General features: G+C 32.6%; 5 protein-coding genes and 1 long non-coding RNA gene across 7 annotated transcripts; 4 read left to right on the top strand and 2 right to left on the bottom strand.

The window, feature by feature from the left end:
* Positions 1-89: 89 nt before the first annotated feature.
* On the bottom strand, positions 90-1,953 carry LOC149900164 (uncharacterized protein CG13380). The gene is made up of 2 exons (XM_090113197.1): positions 1,121-1,953; positions 90-950 (listed from the first exon to the last, which is right to left on the bottom strand). The coding sequence occupies exons 1-2, from the start codon at positions 1,328-1,330 to the stop codon at positions 879-881; spliced, it is 282 nt and encodes a 93-aa protein (XP_089969323.1). The 5' UTR covers positions 1,331-1,953; the 3' UTR covers positions 90-878.
* A 1,690-nt stretch (positions 1,954-3,643) lies between these two features.
* Positions 3,644-4,962, top strand: LOC149900163 (uncharacterized). The gene is made up of 2 exons (XR_016457821.1): positions 3,644-3,858; positions 4,168-4,962. It is a non-coding gene; the product is annotated as an uncharacterized LOC149900163 (long non-coding RNA).
* A 1,073-nt stretch (positions 4,963-6,035) lies between these two features.
* On the top strand, positions 6,036-6,790 carry LOC149900162 (mitochondrial import inner membrane translocase subunit Tim29). Its single transcript, XM_090112851.1, has one exon. The coding sequence runs from the start codon at positions 6,174-6,176 to the stop codon at positions 6,738-6,740; it is 567 nt and encodes a 188-aa protein (XP_089968977.1). The 5' UTR covers positions 6,036-6,173; the 3' UTR covers positions 6,741-6,790.
* LOC149900161 (putative RNA-binding protein EEED8.10) lies at positions 6,781-19,660 on the bottom strand. 2 transcript variants are annotated; one of them, XM_090112849.1, is made up of 13 exons: positions 19,414-19,660; positions 19,225-19,340; positions 18,891-19,036; positions 18,255-18,433; positions 15,339-15,397; positions 15,078-15,237; positions 14,516-14,706; positions 14,022-14,108; positions 13,407-13,911; positions 13,041-13,246; positions 10,349-10,489; positions 8,955-9,114; positions 6,781-8,834 (listed from the first exon to the last, which is right to left on the bottom strand). In XM_090112849.1, the coding sequence occupies exons 1-13, from the start codon at positions 19,499-19,501 to the stop codon at positions 8,737-8,739; spliced, it is 2,136 nt and encodes a 711-aa protein (XP_089968975.1). In that variant the 5' UTR covers positions 19,502-19,660; the 3' UTR covers positions 6,781-8,736. The 2 variants fall into 2 exon arrangements, with proteins under 2 accessions (XP_089968975.1, XP_089968976.1); XM_090112850.1 differs by having other exon boundaries at positions 19,225-19,292.
* Positions 19,661-20,356: 696 nt separating this feature from the next.
* On the top strand, positions 20,357-21,883 carry LOC149900160 (2-oxoglutarate and iron-dependent oxygenase domain-containing protein 3-like). Its single transcript, XM_090113102.1, has 4 exons — positions 20,357-20,638; positions 20,748-21,177; positions 21,257-21,409; positions 21,533-21,883. Exons 1-4 carry the CDS (start codon positions 20,562-20,564, stop codon positions 21,833-21,835), a joined length of 963 nt encoding a protein of 320 aa, XP_089969228.1. The 5' UTR covers positions 20,357-20,561; the 3' UTR covers positions 21,836-21,883.
* A 148-nt stretch (positions 21,884-22,031) lies between these two features.
* LOC149900159 (uncharacterized) lies at positions 22,032-24,168 on the top strand. The gene is made up of 5 exons (XM_090113103.1): positions 22,032-22,250; positions 22,535-22,715; positions 22,832-22,912; positions 23,077-23,160; positions 23,308-24,168. Exons 1-5 carry the CDS (start codon positions 22,096-22,098, stop codon positions 23,524-23,526), a joined length of 720 nt encoding a protein of 239 aa, XP_089969229.1. The 5' UTR covers positions 22,032-22,095; the 3' UTR covers positions 23,527-24,168.
* The last annotated feature ends 397 nt before the right edge of the window (positions 24,169-24,565 follow it).

Here is a 24,565-nt window from a genome sequence, read left to right as displayed (position 1 = left end):
AAAAAATATGAACTCCCTTGATTACCTCACTACAAAGCGGATGGTTGATTATTATAGTTATGACTGATTATTTGAAATTTGCCAGAGATAATAAAATTAACTTACATTGTGAATGAATAATTGGCTGTCTGCTTTGTAGTGAGATAATCAAGGGAGATCATATTGGATGTTTTAAGCATTTAAACAATAAATAAAACAATAATGTAACTGTTGCATTTATTCAACTAATAAAATCAAACCATAAAAGTAACAAACAGTACCTATCAGTATCAACATAAAGATTAAGATAACACAAACTTATAATAAAAGGAGAGGTTTTAATCATAAAACCATCTTTTATCAGCTTGAAACAAAACAAAAAGGTAACTCACTACCAGAGTATTTAGGTACTTAAAAAACAAATTAAAAACTTCCTAAAATCTTCCAATACTTATCACAAAATAACACTAATTCTCAACAGAAACCAAGACTTGAAAACTAGAAACTAAGAAAAAATGGTTTTCTTCAGTTATGATATCATATACCAGCTTCAAACAAATAAAAGTACAACCAGAGTTATAAAATTTAAGAGTTTTCTATCATTATAAACTTACATAAGGAACTTTTTTTAAACCTTCAATCTATCCAAGTCAGTTTTTATACACCACCATAAAATAGTCATCAGAATACAGTTATGCTTTAACAATCAACATCCATAAATACTGATGAGTGACAATTCTAGAATTATAAAATTTAAGATTTTTTGTTAAAATTAACTTAGGAACTTACTATGTAGTTTAACCTTAACCCTATAAATAAAATTTACACTCTTTTATAAATCAGTCATGTAGTATACACAGCCATAAAGAAGTCATCAAAATCCAGTTTTGCTTTAATAATTAATTTAGTTCATCCAAAAATACTGATGAGTGACAACGGGGACATTCTGTGATGTCTAATAAGAATGTAACCTGAAACAAACAATTGGAATAAGATTGGAACAAGATTGGAACTTTATATTAAAGAGTTCATATCCATGCAGTTTGTTTTTAAAATATGAGATTGATAAAGCTATCCCTATTATTATAATTTATTATCCAGACGTAAGGAGGTGCAATAGGCGATAATTGAATTTACTTACTCGAGGATGTTGTTCGCACTTCAAACGAATTCTTCCATGACAATAAAAGCCGCAAGCGCGACAAAATACCATTGTTTTATCACGACGACAAGAACACTTCTTGTTATAAGTATCCATTATTCCTGGGACACCACGGCCAACTCTTTTAGGAGCTTTGAAAATCATACCAGCTGCTGCAGCAACAACTGGTGTAGTCTTAGAAGTATCCATTTTAATCAAAAAGTATTCTGTTAGAATTTAATTAAGAAACAATATCTACTTTGGCACACGTGGAGTACTTAAATGGCGGGCGCCGGGCAGTTTGCAATAATATGCGTTTTTGCAGGTAAGTTTAAATTTGTTTCTTTTTTAACGATTGTAGCCTTGGATACTTGGTATTTAATAAATCATGTTTTTTTTTTAAATTATACAGATGTCATAAAAATAATTTTCTTTTGGAGTACTAAGCATTATCATTTATCAATATTAATCACATTTAGTCAGATTACAAATTATTTGACTAAATATATTTTACGTAATTACATATTTGTTACAAACATTACAACTGTTACAGGCACAGGTTACACAGGTTTATATTAAATTGAGTTTAAAATGTATCACAAACCTAGGTTTTTGAATAAACCAATCAACAACCCTAATTTTAGAAAAAAACCCGAGAGCTGAGAATTTTTTTGTAGGTACGTTCATATTTTTTAGCTTACGAAAATAATAAATTTTATCTATGTAGGTAATACTTAGGTAGGTAATATTATTATTATAATTTTATAAATAATGCACCAATTATTTGCATAAACTAAAAAAAAATATTTTCAGTGTTTATTGATTAATAAGACCATTCTGAGTTATGATGAGTTATATAAGTAGGTAACACTGACAAAATTAAATTTTTTAATGAGCAGAGAAATTGGGTCAACCCCAATGATATTTTATGTATAGATACGTTATATACTCACAATATATCCAAAAAAAATGCTTCATATGCAGTGTCAGGCTTGGAATTCGCCAATTAAATATAAATAAACAAATAGTTGCCATGGTAATTGGCATAGACTAACGACACAGAAGGTTCAATGTTATAGAATATAGATGTTAGGTTTCCTGCACAAGTAAATAAATGTGACAATTTCATTTACTATTTTATGATTATTATGATGTCGTATTACAATGAAAAAAAAAATTATTTTTTGGAGATATAACTGTATTAAGTATTTATTACTAGCTGTGGTGTTCGTTTTCGGTCATCATCATTTCACCCGATAAACACCCACTGCTGAGCATACTGCATAATCCTCCTTATAGAACTCCATAAGGACCGATCTTACGCTATTCGTTTCATGGCAGTTCCCGAAACCCGTACAAGGTCATCACTCCAACTTGTAGGATAATTATAATAATAGTGGTGCCTAGATGAAAAAAAAGGATGAAATAAAAGAAAGGATGAAGTATAAGCCTTTTTTATCTAAAACACAAATAAAATTTATGTTCAATAGCTATTTACAGAAAAGCAAATAGCATTTTTCGTCAGTAGCGATAATCTTTTCTTTAATGTTTACGTATATTCAACATCATTTTATTTTTATTTATCATTTTATTATTGCAAACAAACATTTTTGGCATCACGATTTCATTGTATATAATAAATAGCTATATTTGTTAATTATATGCACTGGATGTAAACTGTGGATTTAAATATAAAAATAATCAAGTATTTACCCAAATCGAAATTAATAAAATAACCGTTCTATTTTCAATAATCGTATCTACATGATAATCTTTGAACACAGTGTACGCTAGCTTTGTCACACTAGTGATTGAAGCAATGTTTTATCCCTTTCATTATTTCAATACACGTGTCAAGCAAGTGTCATTCATAAAGAATAATTGTAAATTGTTATTTTTACTCTTAAACTGTAATAATTTAATATATTTTGCTGTGATATGTAATTCCTTTATCTTTTTTTATTTTTTTGCACGAATACGTGCACTTTCTGAACACACAGGAAGGCATTTTCGACAACTTTAATGTACCTATCGGCATATACGCTCACTGGGACCGGTGACAATCTGACTGATTGCATTGGTCCCAAAAAGGACCAATTCACGGAATCAGTTTTGGTGCGTTGATGACGTATCTACCTCTTGTTTCTATATATAATATCATTGGTCAACCCTGACCAATTTTGATAGGTAGGTAGTTATTTTTTTAATTTGAAAGTTGGTGTCTTCTGATTGGTGGTTAATTTTTTTTGTTGAAAATGAAAACTTACCAAGTTCTTACTTCTTAGTGGATCTACCATTAAGATCTACAAAATTAAGTTTAAAATTCATTATATTTGTAATAATAAAAATATTTCTTTATCAGGAAAAAATCAACAACGTAAAACAGATAACATCTACATGGTGTATATTTTAAAATAACTATTTATATAGGTATATTATTAAGGCTATCATCTGATGAAACATTTTTATCTTAATAATTACCGTTGTTCATCACAGGAAACTGAAGAATTGTTTGATATAGCATTCAAAGCAACCGATTAAATAAAATTACACTTAGCGTGTTATAAATTGAGCATTCGTTGTTAAAGTTTCAATGTAAAAAGAATCATCCGAAAATGAAGTATATTTTGCTTTGCTTCGTTATCATTTCGGTCATAGAGATATGCCTCTGTCAAGAGAAAGAAGTAGAATCTACTTTTGGCGCTACTGATCAAGAGTCCTTTCGAGTTTTGAAAAGGGTAAGTATAAAAAGAAAAATATTGTAATAACTATAAGTATGTGAATTTTTATATTATGCACCTACTCTCATATCATTTAAATACCCGAAATTCTGACCTGATTATAATAATTTTTACCGCCTTCAAATTCTCAGATATTAGACAGACAGACCAAATGATAAGCTTTCAAATAAACAAAGAATCATTAAAATCGGTTCACCCAGTCGAAAGTTATGAGGTACCAAACCAACAGACTACAGTCTTATTGAAATTTTCTTTTTTGAGGAGTTTACAAATATTAAAGGCAAGCGTAATATTTTTTTTAACTAGATCGTGAGACAAGAGCCCCCTCGCATACCGGGTATGCCCCCACCACCCCAGATGCCCGACATGAAGAGTTTTCTACGCAAACGCCGTGAAGCTAAAGGTGTCAGCGGATCCTTACCAACAAGAAAAGGTTAACTTTCAAGTTTCAAAATTTATTTGTCTCGGAATAATTTTATTCTGATGTTCTATTATGCTAACGGAATATGAATTTGAAATGAATGTACTTAATAAATTATAATTAATGCATTATTGACTATTTTTTTTTGTAAAGTAATATAATTTAACTCTATCTCACCTCCAAAATGAATTAATCAAAAGTTTATTTTAAAGGTACAGTCGGGTCACTCGTGCCTACCTAAATGTTCTACTTCGGTTCATAAACTGCTAGTTATTCATAATTTTCCGTTATCCTGATTCGAATATAGTTGATAATAAATTATTAGACTACACTCCCAGTATAAAAAAGAGAAAACTAAATTCTTAATAATATATTTCAAATAAGACTAAACAATACGTACTTAATAATCATTTTACAATAAAAAAAATGTTAGGCAATGCGTCTTCACAGAGCAAGTAATATCAGATGCTTTTGAGATGCTTCTTCTCCTTGTTAATATGGTAAATTCACAGTAGGTCCACCAAAGAAAGACGCTAGACTATTATCTAGACTGTGCACCATGGCGCAAAAACCGGTCGGAGTGCGAGTGAGAGCATTTTTCGTTCCAACTTGTCTTTCTCACCACTCACCTTTCTCGTTTTATTTTTAAAAAATTATTAGGGCCATTTTACTCATTAGGTTATGTATAGGTAAACCAGAATCTGATGGCAAATTGGGAAATCAAAATTTTGAGTGTGCAACCCTAGGGAAAATGGACTGAACGATCTTGATACTGCTTATTTTTTATTTTGTCCTAAACATCATTAGTCACATTACATAAGTGAACAATACTGTACTTAATAATGAGATATCCACTTAATATTATGTAGGTACATAATTACATGTATAATATACATATTACTTTTATCTATGTAATACATATTATTATTTACACATACCTATATTTGTATATTCATTATCATTATGCCATGTAAAAATATGGATGTAATGATAATGCAGATCAAAACTAGATTGCTAATAATTTTTTATAAAATAAAATAAAATAAAAATAAAATAAAACTATGTTTATTTTCGTAAGTATTAAAGATACACACATTATAAAATTGACTTGGACAGCTTGGACTTGACGAATAGCCGTATTGGAAACTCCTGTAATAAGTTTTCATAAAATTATATTGTAATCAACAAACAATATTATAGTTACCTACTTATAATATTTTTTATTTTAAGTATCAAAACGGGTAAGTCCAATTTACCAATAAAATATTTAAAATTGAAAATTGTGATGTGTTTGACCCTTCTTCATCGAATGTTTTTCTATACACATTATAAACAACACCTCTTGCTTGTGATCGCAGCGGCTTTTTCGACATTTTCGAAGATTTTTTAGACAAAATCCTTAAAATTATTCATCAATTGCAAAGAAGACAAATAATTTGACAACCAATTTGATAGTTGTCAAATAAAATTGCCATATGAAAATCTTTTATTTCGTAAATATAAATATGCCATCAGATTCTGGTAGACCTATACTTTCGATATCAGTTTAAAGTTTTTTGATATCTGCAATAGTTACGGTATAATCGCTTGTGCCAAGCTGTGCCTTGGCTTGTGCAATGTGCATTCCTTGTGCACAATTAACGATAACACCCTGTTTTAAATGATGTTGCTATAGTCTGTGGTGCTCATTTCCTTCTTATTTGACAATTCTTGTCATTGTCATATTTACAATTTTACAAACTGTCAATTGTTAAAGTTTCTCATGATCGTTCATCGTACCAGCAATACTTAATTTGTCTTATTTTTGAAAATCGTTGTATAGAATTAAAATATGTATGTTTTTAAATCTAGCATTGTAGTGTCCTTCTTGCATCTGGTTTGAAAATCGAAGATGTTGAGTGTTATACGGAAGTCACCAACTCTCATAGCTAACCTTCAAAACAAACTAATATTTCCCGACAAGTTCAAAGGCACTGTATTAGAGAAATGGGCAAATTATTGGAAGAATCTTGTCATAGATTATAAACAGATGTTACAGGATTTAAGAACTGATATTCAAGATGAACCTAGAAAAGCATTAAAATGGTGTAGTGGTATTGCTGCAGCTTATGCATTAGCTAAAAATAATCCATCCGAAATTGATTTTAAAGACAAAGTTACAAATACTACCAATGAAGTAATCTTAATAAGTGAAGAATGTAGAAACGCAGAGTCGATTGATCATTTAAGGTTCATTCAACAGTGCTACAATGAAGGGGTACTACATTACATAAGTTTGGGAGTAATATCTTTCATGTATACAACAGAATTAAACAAAGAATGTGACTTGTATAAAGCACATTGCTCTTACTTAAAGCCTACATATTCAAATATTTTATCAAGGATTGTTGATGTTGGTGTTATGGGTAGGTGGTGGAATCTGCACATTAAAACAACAAATTTTGATGTTAATGTTTAGTTGAATGAGTGAAAATAGTTTGGTCAATAATACACAGTAGTTAAAGAAAATGTTTTATTTCTTTCTTCTCTATTGAATCTTAATAAGTGATCATTATAAAATAAGATCATCTTGCAAATCACCTCATGCAAAATCTATGCTAAAACAAAAGTCTAAAACAAGCAATCATTAATACTATACTTGATCCACTGTTTAATTATTAATACAAACCCTTATGTATTATATGTAAGGCATCGGATAATATTCAACATCATAAGAATTACTTGTTAACTAGTCTAAAAGTATTAAGTGATGTAATTCCACAAAAAGTAAAAAATTAAGTTCAAACTTTTTCTATTTATTTCAAATAAAAATTATCCTTTTTAGAAAAATCAAATGTGAATAGAACAAAACCATCTATTTCAATTAATCAATACAAAAAAAAACAGATTTTTAAATCAATCTTTCTAGTTTCTATATAATTGTTTTAATTGCCTTCTAACATATGCACAATAAAATTATGAAAAAGAGATGTAAATTTATGTAACATAATATTTATTATTAAATAAGCAAATGATATGATGAATGAGTTTCATATTTTTATTCAATTCAACATAATAAGTACTAAAAAGAGTTAGAAAAAAGTAGCTTTTATATTTCATTATTTAGATATTTTCAGAAATTTATAAACCTTTTGTCTGATATTGATTTTCATTGCTATACAGAATTATAACAGTTCCATGCAACCACTGTTTTACTAATTAAACTAAACAAATATTTTTATTAATAAAAAATTAAAAACTAAAAAACCAATGTTTGAAGTAATTTATTTTTAATGAAAGAGTTATTAAAGCCTGGATTGTAACAGTAATATCAATTTTTATAAATTCCAGAAAGATAGAATAATAATTAATTATTGATTACTGTGCACATGTAAAAAGGTAACAAAAACTAATAAAAATATTTTGAAGTGCCCCTAAGCAAATAACTAAACTAATAAATTAAGTTAGATTCTTCTAAAAACATATACAAAATATATTTTAATGATTGCATTCATAATGAGAAAATCAATTCTGAGTATAAAAATAAACAACTTGTTGATAACAAACTTAGTTCATATAAAGGAAAAAAATTGCAATACTAAAAACAAGGAAAACCACACTAAAATAACTAGAAAATAAGAGAGGGATGGTGTGTTGTATTCAAGTCACACCACTGAAAAAATAAAACATTATCAAGTAAATTTATTTTTTGATGCTTTTCAAATTAGCCAAAGCAGAAAGTAGAGTGTTATCATAGGTGAATGTTGCTATTGAACAAATTATATAGTGATAAATATCATAAATTTCAAATACATGTTATACAACATACTCCAACAGTATAATATAGGATAATAAACCTTATCAATATTGTTACATCTTTAAAATGGTTGTGCTTTTAAATGAATTGTATATGAACACCCAAAGCTTCTTTAATTAAAGCTGATTCGTAAGCTATGTTAACATTGAATTTACACTATACAAATACAAAGTGATACCAGTATTGTGAAAAATAATAGAAAGGTACATGAAAACATTTTCTATCACAATATTTCAGACTTTGCTTACTATCGTTATTATAGACGTGATATTTTCGAATAAATAATAATCATAAGTTAACATGTACAGTAAAAGAAACCAATTATTAAAATATTGCATTTCACAGCAACAATTTTACATCACAGATAAGTATCAACAATGTTTCTATTTCATAAACTATAGTCTAATGAATGTATGATATAACTACAATTAAAACAAATATCAGTTCTCTTCTGAAAGCATAACATATTATTCCTAAAAAAAAAACAAAAGGTTAGAAAAACAAACTTAAAACAAATGAACAAGAAAACTGACCATTATTCTCAAAAATATAATAATGATGAATGAATATTGGCATTGGCAATTTTTCTTGGACGCACTATATTTATCCAATGTATACATGATGATTTAGATTTCATAAAATGGTAAATGGCAGTGTGTTAAAACAGTATAATGTTATCATGGAGTCCATATTCAAAGACGCCGTCATAGTCCACCAAATCCTCATCCAAGTAGAGCTCCTCATCAGATGACAACACTATAAAACGAATATACATTAGATACATTACTATGAATGAGTAGCTAGACAAAATTAAAAACGTAAACCTAAGAAGTGTATTAATATTTAAGTATATTTTATTAAGTAACTTAAACTCACTATGTCCAATGATGTCATTAAAGTCCTCATGATCATATAGATCATCAAATGATTCATCCGAGCTGTCCTCAAACACTCTATCCACAAAGTCGGGTCGCATGTGAGGATTGCTAAGGTCTTCATGTAGGTTCACAGCCAAAAGTTTGTGTGTTGGATTATCCTACAATATGAAGAGATGATTAAGAATGTTTTAATCTCTATATAATATAGTCAGGATACGTTATGATAAAAAGTGAATTCCCATGTCCCCTAGTGGGGAGAGGGGCAGATGCATTATACATCTGTTGCACTGATCGATTTTCTTTAGGGACAAGTAGGTGATCAGCCCTCTGTGTCCTGCCAGACCAAGACATTTTTTTCTTTGTCTCCACCGGGAATCGAACCCAGGACCCCTCGGTTCTACGCTCACGCGTCAACCACTGAACCAAGGAGGCGGTCATAATGATAAACAGGGGTGAAAAAGTAACAAGAATTTTTTTCTATAATCAGTCAGATGAATTTCCAAGAGTTTGAAGAACCGGAATCGGATCTATAATATCTATAATGAAAAATTATTTAAAGTTGTAAAAGAAGAGTTATTTAGAATAGGCATTAAAAGTGTAAGTGGAGTAGCTTCCAATCACCTATTTACAATTACCCTAAAAATGAATCCCTATTTCTCTTGGTCACAACAACATGCGTGACCGACTGGATCAATTTCAATAATTATTTTTTTGTTGATAGACATAAAAAAATAAGAATTTTGTGTGGGGTACCATTAACACTATGTAATCAAGTAACACAAGTCAAGTACTTGATAGTAACATACATAACACCCATGTTTACACAAAAATAACTAATAAATAACAAACACGTTTAAAAGACAATACCATGAAACTGTATTGCCAGTTGCCACTGATTGAGTTTAAAGGAGACTTAACATAGATAGATACAGATGAAGCTAATAAAAAAATTGGTTGTAAAGTCGGTTTACTGACGATAGTTGAACGTGACAACGTCCGATTGTGCTTCATTGTCGTTCGTTCCGCGTTCTCGCTTGCACTTCAAGCCTTACATGGAACGCCTCAGAGCGAGGTACCGCCGCATGAGTCATAGTTTTTCGTGCGTGCAGCCGGCTCTATCGAATTATAAGACGTTGTCACGTCAAAAATATAACGCGAATCATGTAAAAAGAACGCTGGATGAAAGTGATGGGGTGTGTATTGGCATGTATCGAGTTTAACACGAAAGTTATTTGCTGCTTATTTTATTTTTGAAGTAGGCTCTCGAGTCGTGGCTTCGCAACTACCTATTTGTTATTCTTATACCACCTCATAACACCAAATAGACCAATAAATCGCCAATGCGCAGCTTAACCGTCAGCGTTCTTTTTACATGACGCGACCTATACATACAATCAAGATAGATGTGCCATCAGCGCAGGCCGAGGTTCCCGCCAGTCGCAGCAGCAGGAGCCTCGGGTGCGCGTCCAACATCTTCGCGGCCGGTGATATCACCTCCTCCGTCACACTGTCGCATCCGCACAGATCTATCTCCTGTTTCATCATAAAAAAATAATAATAGTTTAAAAAAACTAAAAAAACACGCTTTTTTATAGAAAACCGAACTAAAAAATAGAAAATTTTCAATCAAATTAGTGTATTGTCGCGTATTTACAAACTATACATAGCCAGAACGCAACCATAGGAAACTGCTCGTGTATACTTTGTAATGCTGTTTTTAAGTTTGTTATTACAAAATATACACGAAGTTTGCGTACTGATCGTGTATACTTTGTAACACGGATGCTTGCTTCTTCGTTCCAAACTATACACGATCAGTACGCAAAATATAACTAAATATACCTACTACACCACTTACGCTTGAGCGAAATAATAAATAGGCGTAGGCAATCAAAGACTTGTAAAGCTTTATCTATCTACTTTTATTCTTCTTGATTGATTCAGTAAAATTTGGAATAAAATATTATTAGGTGAGCTTAGAAAAATAAATAGATAACAGATAGGTATATAAGGGTTACCTATGGGTTAGGTTAGGTTCGTGTTTTTTTTAACTACACAAAAATAGCCGTCGCCTCGCAACCGTCTTCTTCTGGACTTATTAGATTCTTACATTTTAGCACTATTGTCAATTGTAAGGCTAAGGACTCACGAAGCGGTTTTCACCCGTGCCCGCCGCGGTTGCGGGCCCGCAGCCTTTGTAGAATACAGATATTTATGTAAAAAATTAAAGCACATTTCACGACGCGTTTTACGCCCGCGGCGTGTGCGATTGTTTGCGGGTCCCGCTGCACCGGCGGTCATCTTCTACCAGCGGGCGCGGGTCGCGGTCCCGCAGCCGCGGCGGGTTGCACCCGCGTGTTCTGCGGTCGGTTGGCGGGCGACCGCAACATTTCCTCTGGTGATATGGGATCTCGCATATTAGTATGTTGTTTTTGAAGAGCAGTTTCTGTTTTTCTTAAAAGTTCTAAATAACTACATACGGACATTCGAAAATAATTGAAGAACTTTTCTTCATCCTTCTTTAAGTCATTAATAAGAGTAACAAATAATCCATAACGATCTCTTTCCGCAATCAGTGGATGTATCCAGAACCTTTAAGGCCTTCTTTTTTAATTCTTCTGTGAAGGAAGTATAACGCAACATCTCGTTTCTGGTGTGTGTCCATGACGGTCTGGAACTCAACTGATCGTTTAACCGCCCGGCCCGTCTTGCAACTGGAACCGCTTGTCTTGCGATTATCAACCGCCAAGTTTGCGAGTGATAATCGCAACCGCGATGGCTGCGTAACCGCACAAAACTCCGCTCTCGTGAGTTTTGAAAATAAAACTCCATTTCGCCACCGCGGCGGGCACGTGTGAAAACCGCTTCGTGAGTCCTTAGCCTAAGTCGTGCAGTATAGTCGAGAACGAAGACACAAGCATCCTCGATACAAAAAATATACGATCAGTACGCAACATTACATACACAATACACATGCATTTTAATAATAGATTTCAAAACAGCAATACAATAATATAAGCGCGAGCAATGGAAAGACGCCGCGCTTACTCCGAAACATACACGATTAGTCCGCATGCGTACTGGCGCTGTATATTTTGGAGCGCTATTCTTACTTACTTCACTACAAAGTATACGCGAGTACTTGCGTACTGCTGTTGTATAGATTGGAAGAACTTTGTGAAAAAGTTATTTCCAAACTATACGTGATTAGTTTCACACCGTTGCGTACTGGCCTTGTATAGTTTGGAAAGACGCTGTATTGTCATCGGTCCTCAATAAATCTACAAAGTTTGAACGAAATCTGGCCGTTTAAAGTGGGTCAAAGTCGCGCCCAAAGAAGTCGGTTACAAACAAACATACAGGTGAAGCTAATATAAAGCATGTAAAAAATGTGTGCGTGTACTAGTGTACACACGTAAGAAGTGAAACTTCTTTATGACCTTATTTTTCAAAAAAAATAATTTAGGTACTATATGCAATTTCACAGAAATACGTCAATCACGCGTGGTAGGGATAAAAACAAGATGGCGCGTAACGAAAAAATGTGACACTAAATTTTTTTGCAACCCCGATAAAGAAGTTTCACTTCAATTAAGTAATTTTAGATTAATAAATCTAGAAGGCATACTTCTATTTTATGTTTTGTAAATAAAGGGTATTTTAGACATCTATTTATGCGAAAGTGTACAGTGTGTTTTGGGAGTATTATTATAAGCTTGAATTAAAAATAAGGATCGGAGAGGTTCACTTGTAGCATTGTTATGGCCTAAGAGAAAAGATGTGTGTTCGAATTTCGCCTCAATAAATTTAAATCAAATCATTAAAATTGTTCAATTATTTATGAAATTGAAGTTTAATTGGTGTTAAAATAAAAAATTGGTTGTCTGTAAAGTTGGTTTACTGACGACAGTTGAACGTGACAACGTCCGATTGTGCTTCTTTGTCGCTCGTTCCACGCTCTCGCTTGCACTTCAAGCCTTACATGGAACGCCTCAGAGCGAGGTAACGCCGCCCATGTTTATTCGTGCGTGCAGCCGGCTCTATCTAATTATAAGATGTTGTCACGTCAAAATATACAACTTACTTCAAGGTAATGACAATTATTCAGTATAGCGGTGAAAGGTGACGCGGTGATGGTAGAATTGCCTCGCGATATCAGCGTTTGCAGCCGCTTGAGTTTAGCAATGGCCGCCATACCCACGTCGCTGACCGCCGCAAGATACGACACGTTCAGGAACGATATAGATGTGCAAGCATTACACACGGCTATCAAACCCTCGTCACCTACACCTGTAATAATATGCGATTAAATTGCTCCTAATTACTTCACACTTATCTACATGCAATGTGACAAATTACCTTGATCCTTGACTTGTCTTGTGAGATGACAAAAATGAAACAATTTGTTATTTGTAAATAAATTAAATTTGAATATAAACAGTATACACACCTGGATACGAAAAGCTCTTTCTTGAGTTACAACTTGAAATATTGAGAGATTCTAGCTTTTGACAAGTCTGTGCCACTTGTTTCAATACCGCGTTATTTATGTATATATTCCGACTTAAATTCAGCCTCTTCAGTTCAGTTAAATTGGCAATTGATTCGCAAAACGCTTCATTACCTATTGGTGTTAAGCATTCTCCTACTGAGGTATATTCACTGAGTGAAAGCTCTTCTAATTGCGGCAGTTTATTTAGAATTAAAGGTATTATTTTCCACATAGTGACCGGACACACATCTAGTTTCAGAGTGGTGAGATTTGGTAAAGTGACCATGGCTGAACTGAGCACTGTGCCTTGTAAGCTGTAGCAATTATAAAAAGAAAGTGAGGTTAATTTCAGAGGTTGTGATGCTGTAAGGAACAGTCCAGTCACATGGGTGTTATGAGTAACAGTCAGCTTTTCTATACTTGTATCATTTTTTACCACATGGACCAAACTTGAATCTGTGAGCTGTGAACAAATAGAATATGCATTTAATACTGTTGATTATTTCAGACACAAATAGTGAGAAAAGAAAGAAAGAAAGTGAAATAATACTAAAAATATATAAACAAAATTACCTTATTGCAGGAAATGAATGAGATACATTTAAGTTGCTTGCAACCATAAATTAATGGGTTCCAATTCTTTGTGTGCATTCCAACCACCTGAAACATTAGAAATAGGTTTGCAATTGACTGTAATATAAATAAAATAAAATCTAGATATAGAATTTATAGCTGACCAACAAATAGAGATAACCATTTTTAACACACTTTTATGTGTAACCAACATGTTTGTATGTAAATGACTCCTTCAGACTCAACTTTGTGAATTGATTTCTTGAATTATGAGTATACTAGCTTACCGCCCGCGGCTTCGCCCGCTTTGTCTAAAACCCAATAAATTATATACTAAAACCTTCCTCTTGAATCACTCTATCTATTAAAAAAACCGCGTCCAAATCCGTTGCGTAGTTTTAAAGATTTAAGCATACAAAGGGACATAGGGGCAGAGAAAGCGACTTTGTTTTTATACTATGTAGTGATTATTTAATGATGAAATCACCACTCACTTTAACCTCTTCCAGGTTGGGACAGAACTTGCCAACAGTGTGAGCAGTGCGATCATTCAGTGCAGACCAATGATGGTCAATATGTAGACGAAGCAACGAGCTGCCGAAGCGTTGCAATACGCGTCTCAACACTGCTGTCGTGAGTTTCATACCCGCATGTTGCCACCAGGACGTCTTGAATGTGCGAATACCTTAAAATCGGATATAATAACCATGTTAGAGCTGGCGCGCACGAGCAACTTTGTCTCCGTAACTATTTTGTCTCTCCCATCAATTTGTATGGGGAGTTGCGTCGCTACGTGCGCGCACTTTCATACTAGCCCATAGGCGGGAGAGACAAAATAGTTGCGGAGACAAAATAGTTGCGGAGACAAAGTTGCTTGTGCGCGCTAGCTCTTAGATTCCATTTCTCTTGAGTTGCTTAGTATAAATTACTGCGTCCATCTAAATTTAAAACGGACTTATTGCAGATGTGTTGTTACCTATAGTGTTTTGTTACACATTTTTATGCAATGTTTAATGCAATATTTTTATCAACACAAGTTGCAAAACTCTTACTCACCCTGTAAATATTCATGAACCATGTTTTGCCATTTTTTGCTTACTCTTTCGGATCGTATAAGATCTACAATAGGAACATAACCAAGTATTTGCGTCAGGCAATCTCTATTGAGAACATCCAACATATTGTATGAATCATCTTCCGTTTCCTCTTCAGTATTCTGTAAAATAATTAACAATATTATAATTATTTTGGAAAGGAAAGATTAAGTAAATTTAAACATATTCTAATATTGTCGTCTGAAATGATTTAAATATTTACCTTTGAAGTGCTTTGTGTATTTTCTACATTTTCAACTGTCTCTGTTTGTTCAGACTCTTCTGTAAAAAATAAATGCATGAATTTGAGACAGTTTAATCATGATTTATGTACAAATAATAATAATATGATAGAGCATACATACTATAAAATTATTGATAAAAATTAAAACTATTATAAAAACTACTACCTAGATCGAAAGAAAATATATATACAGTGGTGGACGTTTAATTAGAAACACGTAACACGATGAAGTAGTCATCAAATTTATTTACTTTTGTGTATTAACGTATTAGAGATTAAGCATTATTTCATATGTAATAGATCACCCGTTTATCTAGTTTTATAAGACATTGCTTAATTTTAATCAAACATTAGCTTAAATTAATAAAATTAAACAACTTTAAGTGAAGTCTGATTCCGAGTATTTTCAGTCTGGACAACAAATTAGAAACAGCATGGTTCAAGTGTTCCAAAGTCTAAACCTGTTGAAATGCCATCAATATTTTTTTCTTCTACACATATTTGCACCGTTTTTTAAACATTCCATCTAAAAGTTTCTAAAAATTAATTTGCTTTGCAGTACAAATGGGTAAAAGTAAGATTTGTGACCCATCAACAAGAAAAATAATTTTAAGTTTACATTTTGACAAAAACTGGAGTTACAGGAAAATTGGAAATCATTTAGAGTGTTCGATAAAAAGATATTCAATGATACAGTTTATTTAAAAGAGCATGGTACTTCTGATTAAGTGCCTAAAAAAGCTCGACCATGAAAAACCACTGCTCTATGCTCGCGCAAATAATTCTTTTCGCAAAGATGGATCCATTTAATGTTTCCAATTCTATTAGAAAATATGTTTTTGCAAACGTCTTAAAATCTCATACAATCTAAGCCACGACGTTGTAAAGCCGTTGTTGTCTATAAAGATTATAACAGTCTAAAACAACCCCATACATGCCCATACTATAATGTTTCCTCCGCCATGCTGAACTGTTTATTTATTATCTAAGGCCTGGTTAACTGAACGACGCGCGTATCCTTTGCCATCAGAATTGATTAAATTAATTTTAGTTTCATCCCAAAATAAAACATTTTCACTGGCGGACTGTCCCCTAGCAATACTTCTTAGTAAATGAAAATCGTTGTTCCCTGTACTGCCTAGTAAGAAGCTATACTTTCCTGGCGTCTCTCCCAAAAAATTTTGCCTCGACTTTTGCCTGCGAACCTATCTCATCGACACATTGCAAGGTTCATCTTCGGAAAAACCTAATTTAATAATAGAATTTGAACTTTTAAATGGATCCATCTTTACCAAAAGAATCATTTGCCTATCCTCACGTGCAGTGGTTTTTCATGGTCGAGCTTTTCTAGGCACTTGATCGGAAGTACCGTGCTCTTTTAAATAAACTATAGCATTGAATACATTTTTATCGAACACTCTAAATGATTTGCAATTTTCCTGTAACTCTAGTTTTTGTCAAAATGTAAGCTTAAAATTATTTTTCTTGTTGATGGGTCACAAATCTTACTTTTACCCATTTTTACTGCAAAGTTAATTAATTTTCAGAAACTTTTAGATGGAATGTTTAAAAAACGGTGCAAATATGTGTAGAAGAAAAAAATATTGATGGCATTTCAACAGGTTTAGACTTTGGAACACTTGAACCATGCTGTTTCTAATTTGTTGTCCAGACTGAAAATAGTCGGAAATCAGACTTCACTTAAAGTTGTTTAATTTTATTAATTTAAGCTAACGTTTGATTAAAATTAAGCAATTTCTTATAAAACTAGATAAACGGGTGTTCTATTACATCTTAATACTATTATAAAGGCGAAAGTTTGTAAGGATGTATGGATGTTTGTTACTCTTTCACGTAAAAACTACTGAACCGATTACAATGAAATTTAGCACACACATAGAGGGTAACTTGGATTAACACATAGGATAGGTTTGATCCCGGAAATCCCACGGGAACGGGAACTATGCGGGTTTTCCTTTGAAAACGCGGGCGAAGCCGCGGGCGGAAATCTAGTATGCAATAAAACTTAATCTCTAATACGTTAATACATAAATGTTAAATGAATTTGATGACTACTTCATCGTGTTACGTGTTTCTAATTAAACGACCACCACTGTATGTATATAAAAAAAAACTGCATTGAATATCATGCAGTAGTTTTTATTTATCATTTAGATATTATTTTATGATCCCCATATTATACTATGGGGTTTGTATTCCCATTATGAGATTGAAATTTGAAACAAGTTGTTATGTTGATTAATGATTATTTATTTTCACAGTCACATTACAGTCAAACAACTAACAAGGTGAAAAATAACAATCGAAAATTAACCGTTATTTTTGAACTCTTGAATGTCACCTGCGTCACAGATAGTCTTGCCATAATTAAATTCATATAAATAAGAAACGTCACACTAAATTCCTTAATAAAAATTCTGTCATCGCGTGCGCTGCGGAATCTATTCCTTGAAGTACGAGGATGGTTCTTATGAAAAAAAAACGTAAACATGTAGGTACCACGGGTGAAGCCGGGGCGGACCGCTAGTGTAATATAAAATTGAAATACCTTTGTTTTCTTACTAGAGCACTGACGGCGCCACTTTATGAAAAACTACGAAGCCACAATACAATTATATAATATTACTAGTTTTCCGCCCGCGCCTTCACCCGGTTTTTTCAGAGAAAACCCCGCATAGTTCCCTTTCCTGTGGGATTTCCGGGATAAAACCTATCCTATCTCTCAAGTTGGATCGAACTGCACATGGTGTGCGAATTTTATTATAATCAGTTAAGTGGTTTAGGAGTCCATTGAGGACAAACATTGTTACACGAGATTTATATATATTAAGATATTTTGCACACAAATAATTATTAAAAATAATAACAACGCACCTGCATTTTGTTCTGATTCATTCTGTTTCAGAGTAGGCACAATGTCCCCACATTCACCGCGGGGCTTCCAGCGCACCCTCCCATCAGTATCTTCAGCAGGCTGATGCCAACTGTCAGCTGGTGAAATTCTGAGATGTCGCCCACGAAGTATTTTTTCATAAAGTGGCGCCGTCAGTGCTCTAGTAAGAAAACAAAGGTATTTCAATTTTATATTACACTAGCGGTCCGCCCCGGCTTCACCCGTGGTACCTACATGTTTACATTTTTTTTTCATAAGAACCATCCTCGTACTTCAAGGAATAGATTCCGCAGCGCACGCGATGACAGAATTTTTATTAAGGAATTTTTTACACCTTGGGTTACATAATTGCATTTTTGGTAAGGATCTCTAATTTTTTTTGAAAATGCAATACCTATAGCCTATGTTGCTTAATGAAGACGCAGCTTTCTAATGGTGAAAGAGATTTTTAAATCGGTCCAGTAGTTTATGCGTGAAAACCATACATACATACATAATTACAAACCTTTCCTCTTTATAATATTAGTATAGATTGCTTAGCTACAAACTAGTCTTTGTATAGCAATATTTATAAGCATAATATCAATAGGAAATCATAAAATCATGTATGTACTTACTTGTGAGCATGAGCTGGATCACTATATGTAACAAAGGCATAAGTAGGTGTTGGAACTTTGTTAGGTCCTTTGTCTCCCATTCTTAACCAGCAACTTTTAATAAAACCATATTGAGCAAATATACCAAATAGCTCTGTGCGTGTAGTCTGAAATATAAACATATCAGTGTACCCACAAACTTGTGAAAAAACATATTACATGTCCCATGACATGTGTTATTTTCTACTACCTGAATGTACGAAAATAATTCCTTGAATGAATTTGAATAATACTAAATCCCAATGAACATCATTTACTCGATACATATTACATGAAAAACACATATGAGATATACCTTTGGTGGTAGATTGGACACATACAACTTTCTGATCGGTATTCCATCTTCAGTATGAGTAGGCACACCTGCATAAACATTATAATGTGTTGTATTGAAATTTGTACTTATTGCGTCTGAAATAAGAAAACATTAATAATTTAAAAAGTTTTTGTATAAAATTACATAAAATAATAAAAAAATACATACAAAGTTCGCGTCTAACAACTTGAAATAATTCGGGGTCGAAATGTCCATCAGCTCCATCATCATTTTCAATTTCATAAAACATGGCCATATCTAGATACTATCGAATGCAAAATTAATTAAGAGCGCCAACTCTTATTAAATTTTGAACATTATTTTACGTAAAACACAATGAAACAAAGAATTTCGAGAAAAGAACCAACAAAAATCCTGATATTCGCAATTAAACAGTAGGTATCAGTAGGTATGCTGTATGAAGGCTGTATGCTATCAACAACGGTCGTGATTTTTACCTTATGTTGCCATAAAAAAAAAGTACATCATAATAGAACTATATTAAATTTAAATTATTTGGCATAAAATAAATGTTAATGTTTAATATTGTGTTTAATATAAATAATTTCACAATTAACTATATATCGAATAAAAGCACATTAGGAGCATTATGTTAAAAGAAAACGGTATTTTCAAAATTCACGTAACTAAAATTCGTTCGGTATGTGGAGGTTGGTTCGTATACAGTGTAAAATTTTTCGATGGAGGGAAAGTACATACTTGAAATACACTTTAATGTTCTGTGTTGAAATAATAGAGATAGCAAAATGTGCTGAAAGGTGGCTGAAAGGTAACATTCCTATATTATGTGCAATGTTTATGTGTAAAAAAGAAATAGAACTGCACTCAAAGATTTTCTAAAATTCACTTGCTTCGACCGGGAATCGAACTAACTAAAAATTAAAAAATTATACATATATGTTTTGCACCTGAGTTTGCACCAGTAGCGCTATTTTTAATTTAATCACCATAATAACATACACGTTCATACCAAGTTCCCGTGATTTGAGAATAAACGGAAGTCGGGAGATGAATAGATACAAAAGTAAAACTGGTAAAACGTCAATAGTTAATGCCCTTAGTTAATGCCAATTGTTTGTCAACTGTCAATTTATTGTTGTACCTAATTGTTTAGCATTCTAATTTCCGGCTGTGATTTCAGGCATCGCGCCATAATCGCATCGATTATAAAAAATACATTCCACCATCCACTTACGAGTACGGAGTACCGTAATTAATGTTATATTAAACGACTTATGGAATTAATATGATTGTTTAAACTAGGCTACACGAAGTTAATATTTAATTAAGAAATTATGTCTGATCTGAAAAAGAGGAATAAACCCGCGCCAAGTGTAGAAAAAGATAAAAATGCTAAGGAAAAAGAGAAGCCGTAAGAATAATTAAGTGAAAATTAATTGAAGAAGAGGAAAATGAGAAAGATTTGTTTTGTAAGTAAACGATAAATAAATAGTTCTATTTTTATGATATTTTTTTTTCAGATCGATTAATAAAGGTCTTCCACTGAGGGTGATATCAAGAGTTGTGGTTATAACTTCTTTACTTATAGTAGTGTATTTCACTTCGAAGGATGAGGGAATTAAAATCTTTGCCAAACAGACTGATGTAATCTCAGGAAAAGCACAAGTTCTGAAATGTTCTATGGAATACATGAAGGAAATAGACACATTCGATGGTTGCTTTCCACGGCAATGTAAACGATTTGTCGCCGATACAGTTGTGTCATCTGTTGAAGTAGAAGGTCTCTTAGCGATTGCCAAAAAAGGTTTAAAATATGGCCGTTCCTTTGGTGGAGCCTCAGTGATTGATTTACATACTGGAGCACTTTCTAAAGGAGAGGTCTTTATAAATATTTATCAATCTTTAAGCATGAATAATTTATTTACTAAAGAGGATTTTAATTTATACAAGGTGTGTTAAATTTTAAATATATAATTACACTTAAAAAACATAAGTATATTTTTTTTAATTCTTTAATTACTTATTTTAGGTTGTTAAAGAAAAAGTTAGACACACAATAGCTCATCATTTTGGTGTGGTACCAAATAAGATATATTTAACATCACCTACATTTATATCAGAAATTACTTCTAAACAAGCAGTCACAAAACATGATGAATATTGGCATGCCCATGTAGATAAAGTATGTACTTACAAGTGAAGGATTTTTTCTAATTTTTTAATTACTCTTTCATTTGAATTCAAAAGTGAATAAAATTTCATGAAATTAACAGCAAAATGATTAATGATAGTATTAATTTTTCAGGAAACTTATGATTCATTTCACTACACAAGTTTACTTTATCTAAGTGATTATGGTATTGATTTTGAAGGAGGGAGATTTGTATTCATTGATGAAAAACATAACACAACTATTGAACCAAGAAAAGGCAGGCTGAGTATATTCACAAGTGGCCATGAAAATTTGCATTATGTTGAGAAAGTTAAGTCAGGAAAAAGATATGCTATGACCATTGCTTTCACATGTGATGAAAACTATGCCATTAATGATCCAAGCATTGAAAAATATAACATTCCACAACCCACTCCAGTATACTATAGTGCGTAATATTACTTAATTAGGAGTTTTGTACAAAGTAAAAATATGTAAATTTTTTCTGGACTCTTTTTTTCTCTTGTTCATCTATCATATGTTTACCCCTCGCCCTCGGAGCCACCTCTCTGTTAATTGCTCCGACAATTAACAAGCCTAGTTAATTGCTCTGAGACTCACCCAAACTCACCCAAAGAGTATAGTAACCTTAGAATAATTACACATAGAAACCAAGTCCGCGCGCCCATTTTGAAGCACCTTTATTGGAGCCATAAATGGCTCCAAACGCCGGGCCGCTACGTAGTGTTAAACGTGAATGCAAGCCGAACGTGTCTCGCGAAAAAAAAATTATTATGACGGTTTGTGCAGTCAAATTGTGTCACAACACATCTGAAAAGCAAAAGAAATGTGATAACATCACTTTTCACAGGTAAGCTTTCAGAATTTCATAGTATTTTGTAGTTAATTATGTCAAAATAAATACGTTCCAATTCTATACTCAGTGTTGCCCGATTGTGAAAATATTTTCCCATTTTAACTGACTAGTTAATTTTAAAACAGTTGTTATTGCTGTTTTTTAATATAGGTGTTTGTGTTAAGATATCATATGGGTACCTGAAAATGTGTTACTTGAAAGTTGAAAAGTAAATGAACTTTTTTTTCACACTTGTTAAAATGACAACATACAAGATTATTGCGTGTTGTTGTTCAAAGGATTCCTACCGACCCTGTTATAGCTGACAAGTGGGTGAAAAATATAAGGCTTAGTCGTGGAGAAGTATATTGGAAGCCAACCAAAAATACACGAATATGTTCGAAACATTTTGAGAATGAAGATAAGTACATGACACCGGGTGGATTGTGTAGACTGCGTCGAAATGCTGTCCCTGTTAAGGTATAATAATCAAAGCATTATTTAGTTCTTATTTAAACTAAAACTAAGGTGTTTTTAGATTTTGTGACATAAATAAAAATTAATGAAGCAAATGATAATAAAGTTACTTATTTCAGGATTTACATATTTCATGCACAGGCACAGATGATCAATCTGAAGATAATGTGGATGAGGTTTCACCTCTTCATGGGCTATCGGTGAGTGTAGTTATGTCGTTGTTAATATAAACAACATAACTATCAAATGAGTCACATGTGACTCTTAGGAAAATAAATATTTTTGTATTCAGTTAAGTGTTGTAAAGCTATTTAATTTTAGACAAATGTCTTTGTAGTAAACATACATAACTGACTTTTTTTAGAGTATAAATGCTGCTGAAGACAATAAAGAAGAAGTTCCTGAAACTTCAAATAGAAATTTAGTAATTCAAAGTTCATCGCAACCTGTAAGTAATCATCAAAAAGTCCAATCAAAAGTGTTGAATTTGGGTATTTAAAATTTAACTATACATCTTTAAATTGGTAATTTTATTTTTGCACCCAGAATTTTGTTAATATTGTGATCTGAACTTACAAGAATTTTTATTTTACAGAGTACGTCACGCGGGAATTTTAGACGCCCATCAGACGACGAATTCGATTACATATTGGACACTCCTCGTAAGGCTCTCATTCGAAAAAAGTTAAAGAAAAGCACATTACTTAATCTCAAACAAAGAAAAGTTATAAAAACTTTAAAACAAAAGACCCGGCGTCTCCAAAAGAGGAATAAATCGCTCAAAGGAATTTTAAGTGAACTAAAAAAAAAATAGATTCATTAGTAATGATGTATCTAATTTATTGTCTGAAAATGTTTTTGCAGCCGATTTATTCAATAACATGGTAAAAAAAAACAAAAAAAGATAAAAAGCGACCTATGCCAAAATACACACCTGAGTTCAGAAAATTCTGTCTAACGTTGCACTACCATAGTCCTCGAGTATATACATACGTTCGCAATACTTTTGATACGTGTCTTCCACACCCAAAAACGTTGTATAATTGGTATCGCAGCATCGATGGATCACCGGGTTTTACGGATGAATCCTTTAAACTTTTAAAATCAAAGTCCCAAAACTCGGACAAAACGTTAATATGTGGACTGATTGCCGATGAAATGGCGATCAGACCACAAAATATTAAAGGAGGTCTGGGAAATGTAGATGTTGGCACCGGCACAACTAGTGATATAAAAGCCTCACAGGCTTATGTTTTTATGCTTGTTTGCCTGAACGAGCGTTGGAAAATCCCTTTGGGATATTTCCTAATTCAAAGTTTGGAGGGAAAACATAAAAAAAATTTAATAAACATCTGTTTATCTAAATGTCACGATGCTGGAGTTAAAGTTGTATCTCTAACCTTTGATGGTCACCCCAGCAATATTTCAGCGATGGAATTGTTAGGTTGTCGGGTTAAAAATCACCTTTAAGCACCCTTCATCAGATCACGAAGTGGCGGTATTTTTAGATCCATGCCACATGATTAAGCTTATCCGTAATCACTGGGAAGATAAAAGGCAATTCCTCGATGAACAAAAAAATGTTGTGGATTGGAACTACTTGGTACTTTTAAATGATTTGCAGGATACAGAAGGACTGAACATTGCGAACAAGCTAACACGAAGACATTTAGAATTTAGGAATACAATTATGAAAGTTAAACTGGCCATGCAACTTCTTAGCAGAAGTGTTTCTATAAGTCTAAAAATTTGTCGCGAAACGCTAAAATTGGACAAATTTGAAAAATCTGCGAGCAAAGAAAATTTTATTATGCTGTTCAACGATCTATTTGATGTTTTTAATTCAAGAAGAT

This window comes from Colias eurytheme, chromosome 19, assembly GCF_061535395.1.
Source record: "Colias eurytheme isolate Ceu_HAF_F1 chromosome 19, ilColEury1 Martin Lab GWU primary, whole genome shotgun sequence".
Taxonomy (NCBI): Eukaryota; Metazoa; Arthropoda; class Insecta; order Lepidoptera; family Pieridae; genus Colias; species Colias eurytheme.
This window is presented reverse-complemented; position numbering and strand designations above follow the sequence as displayed.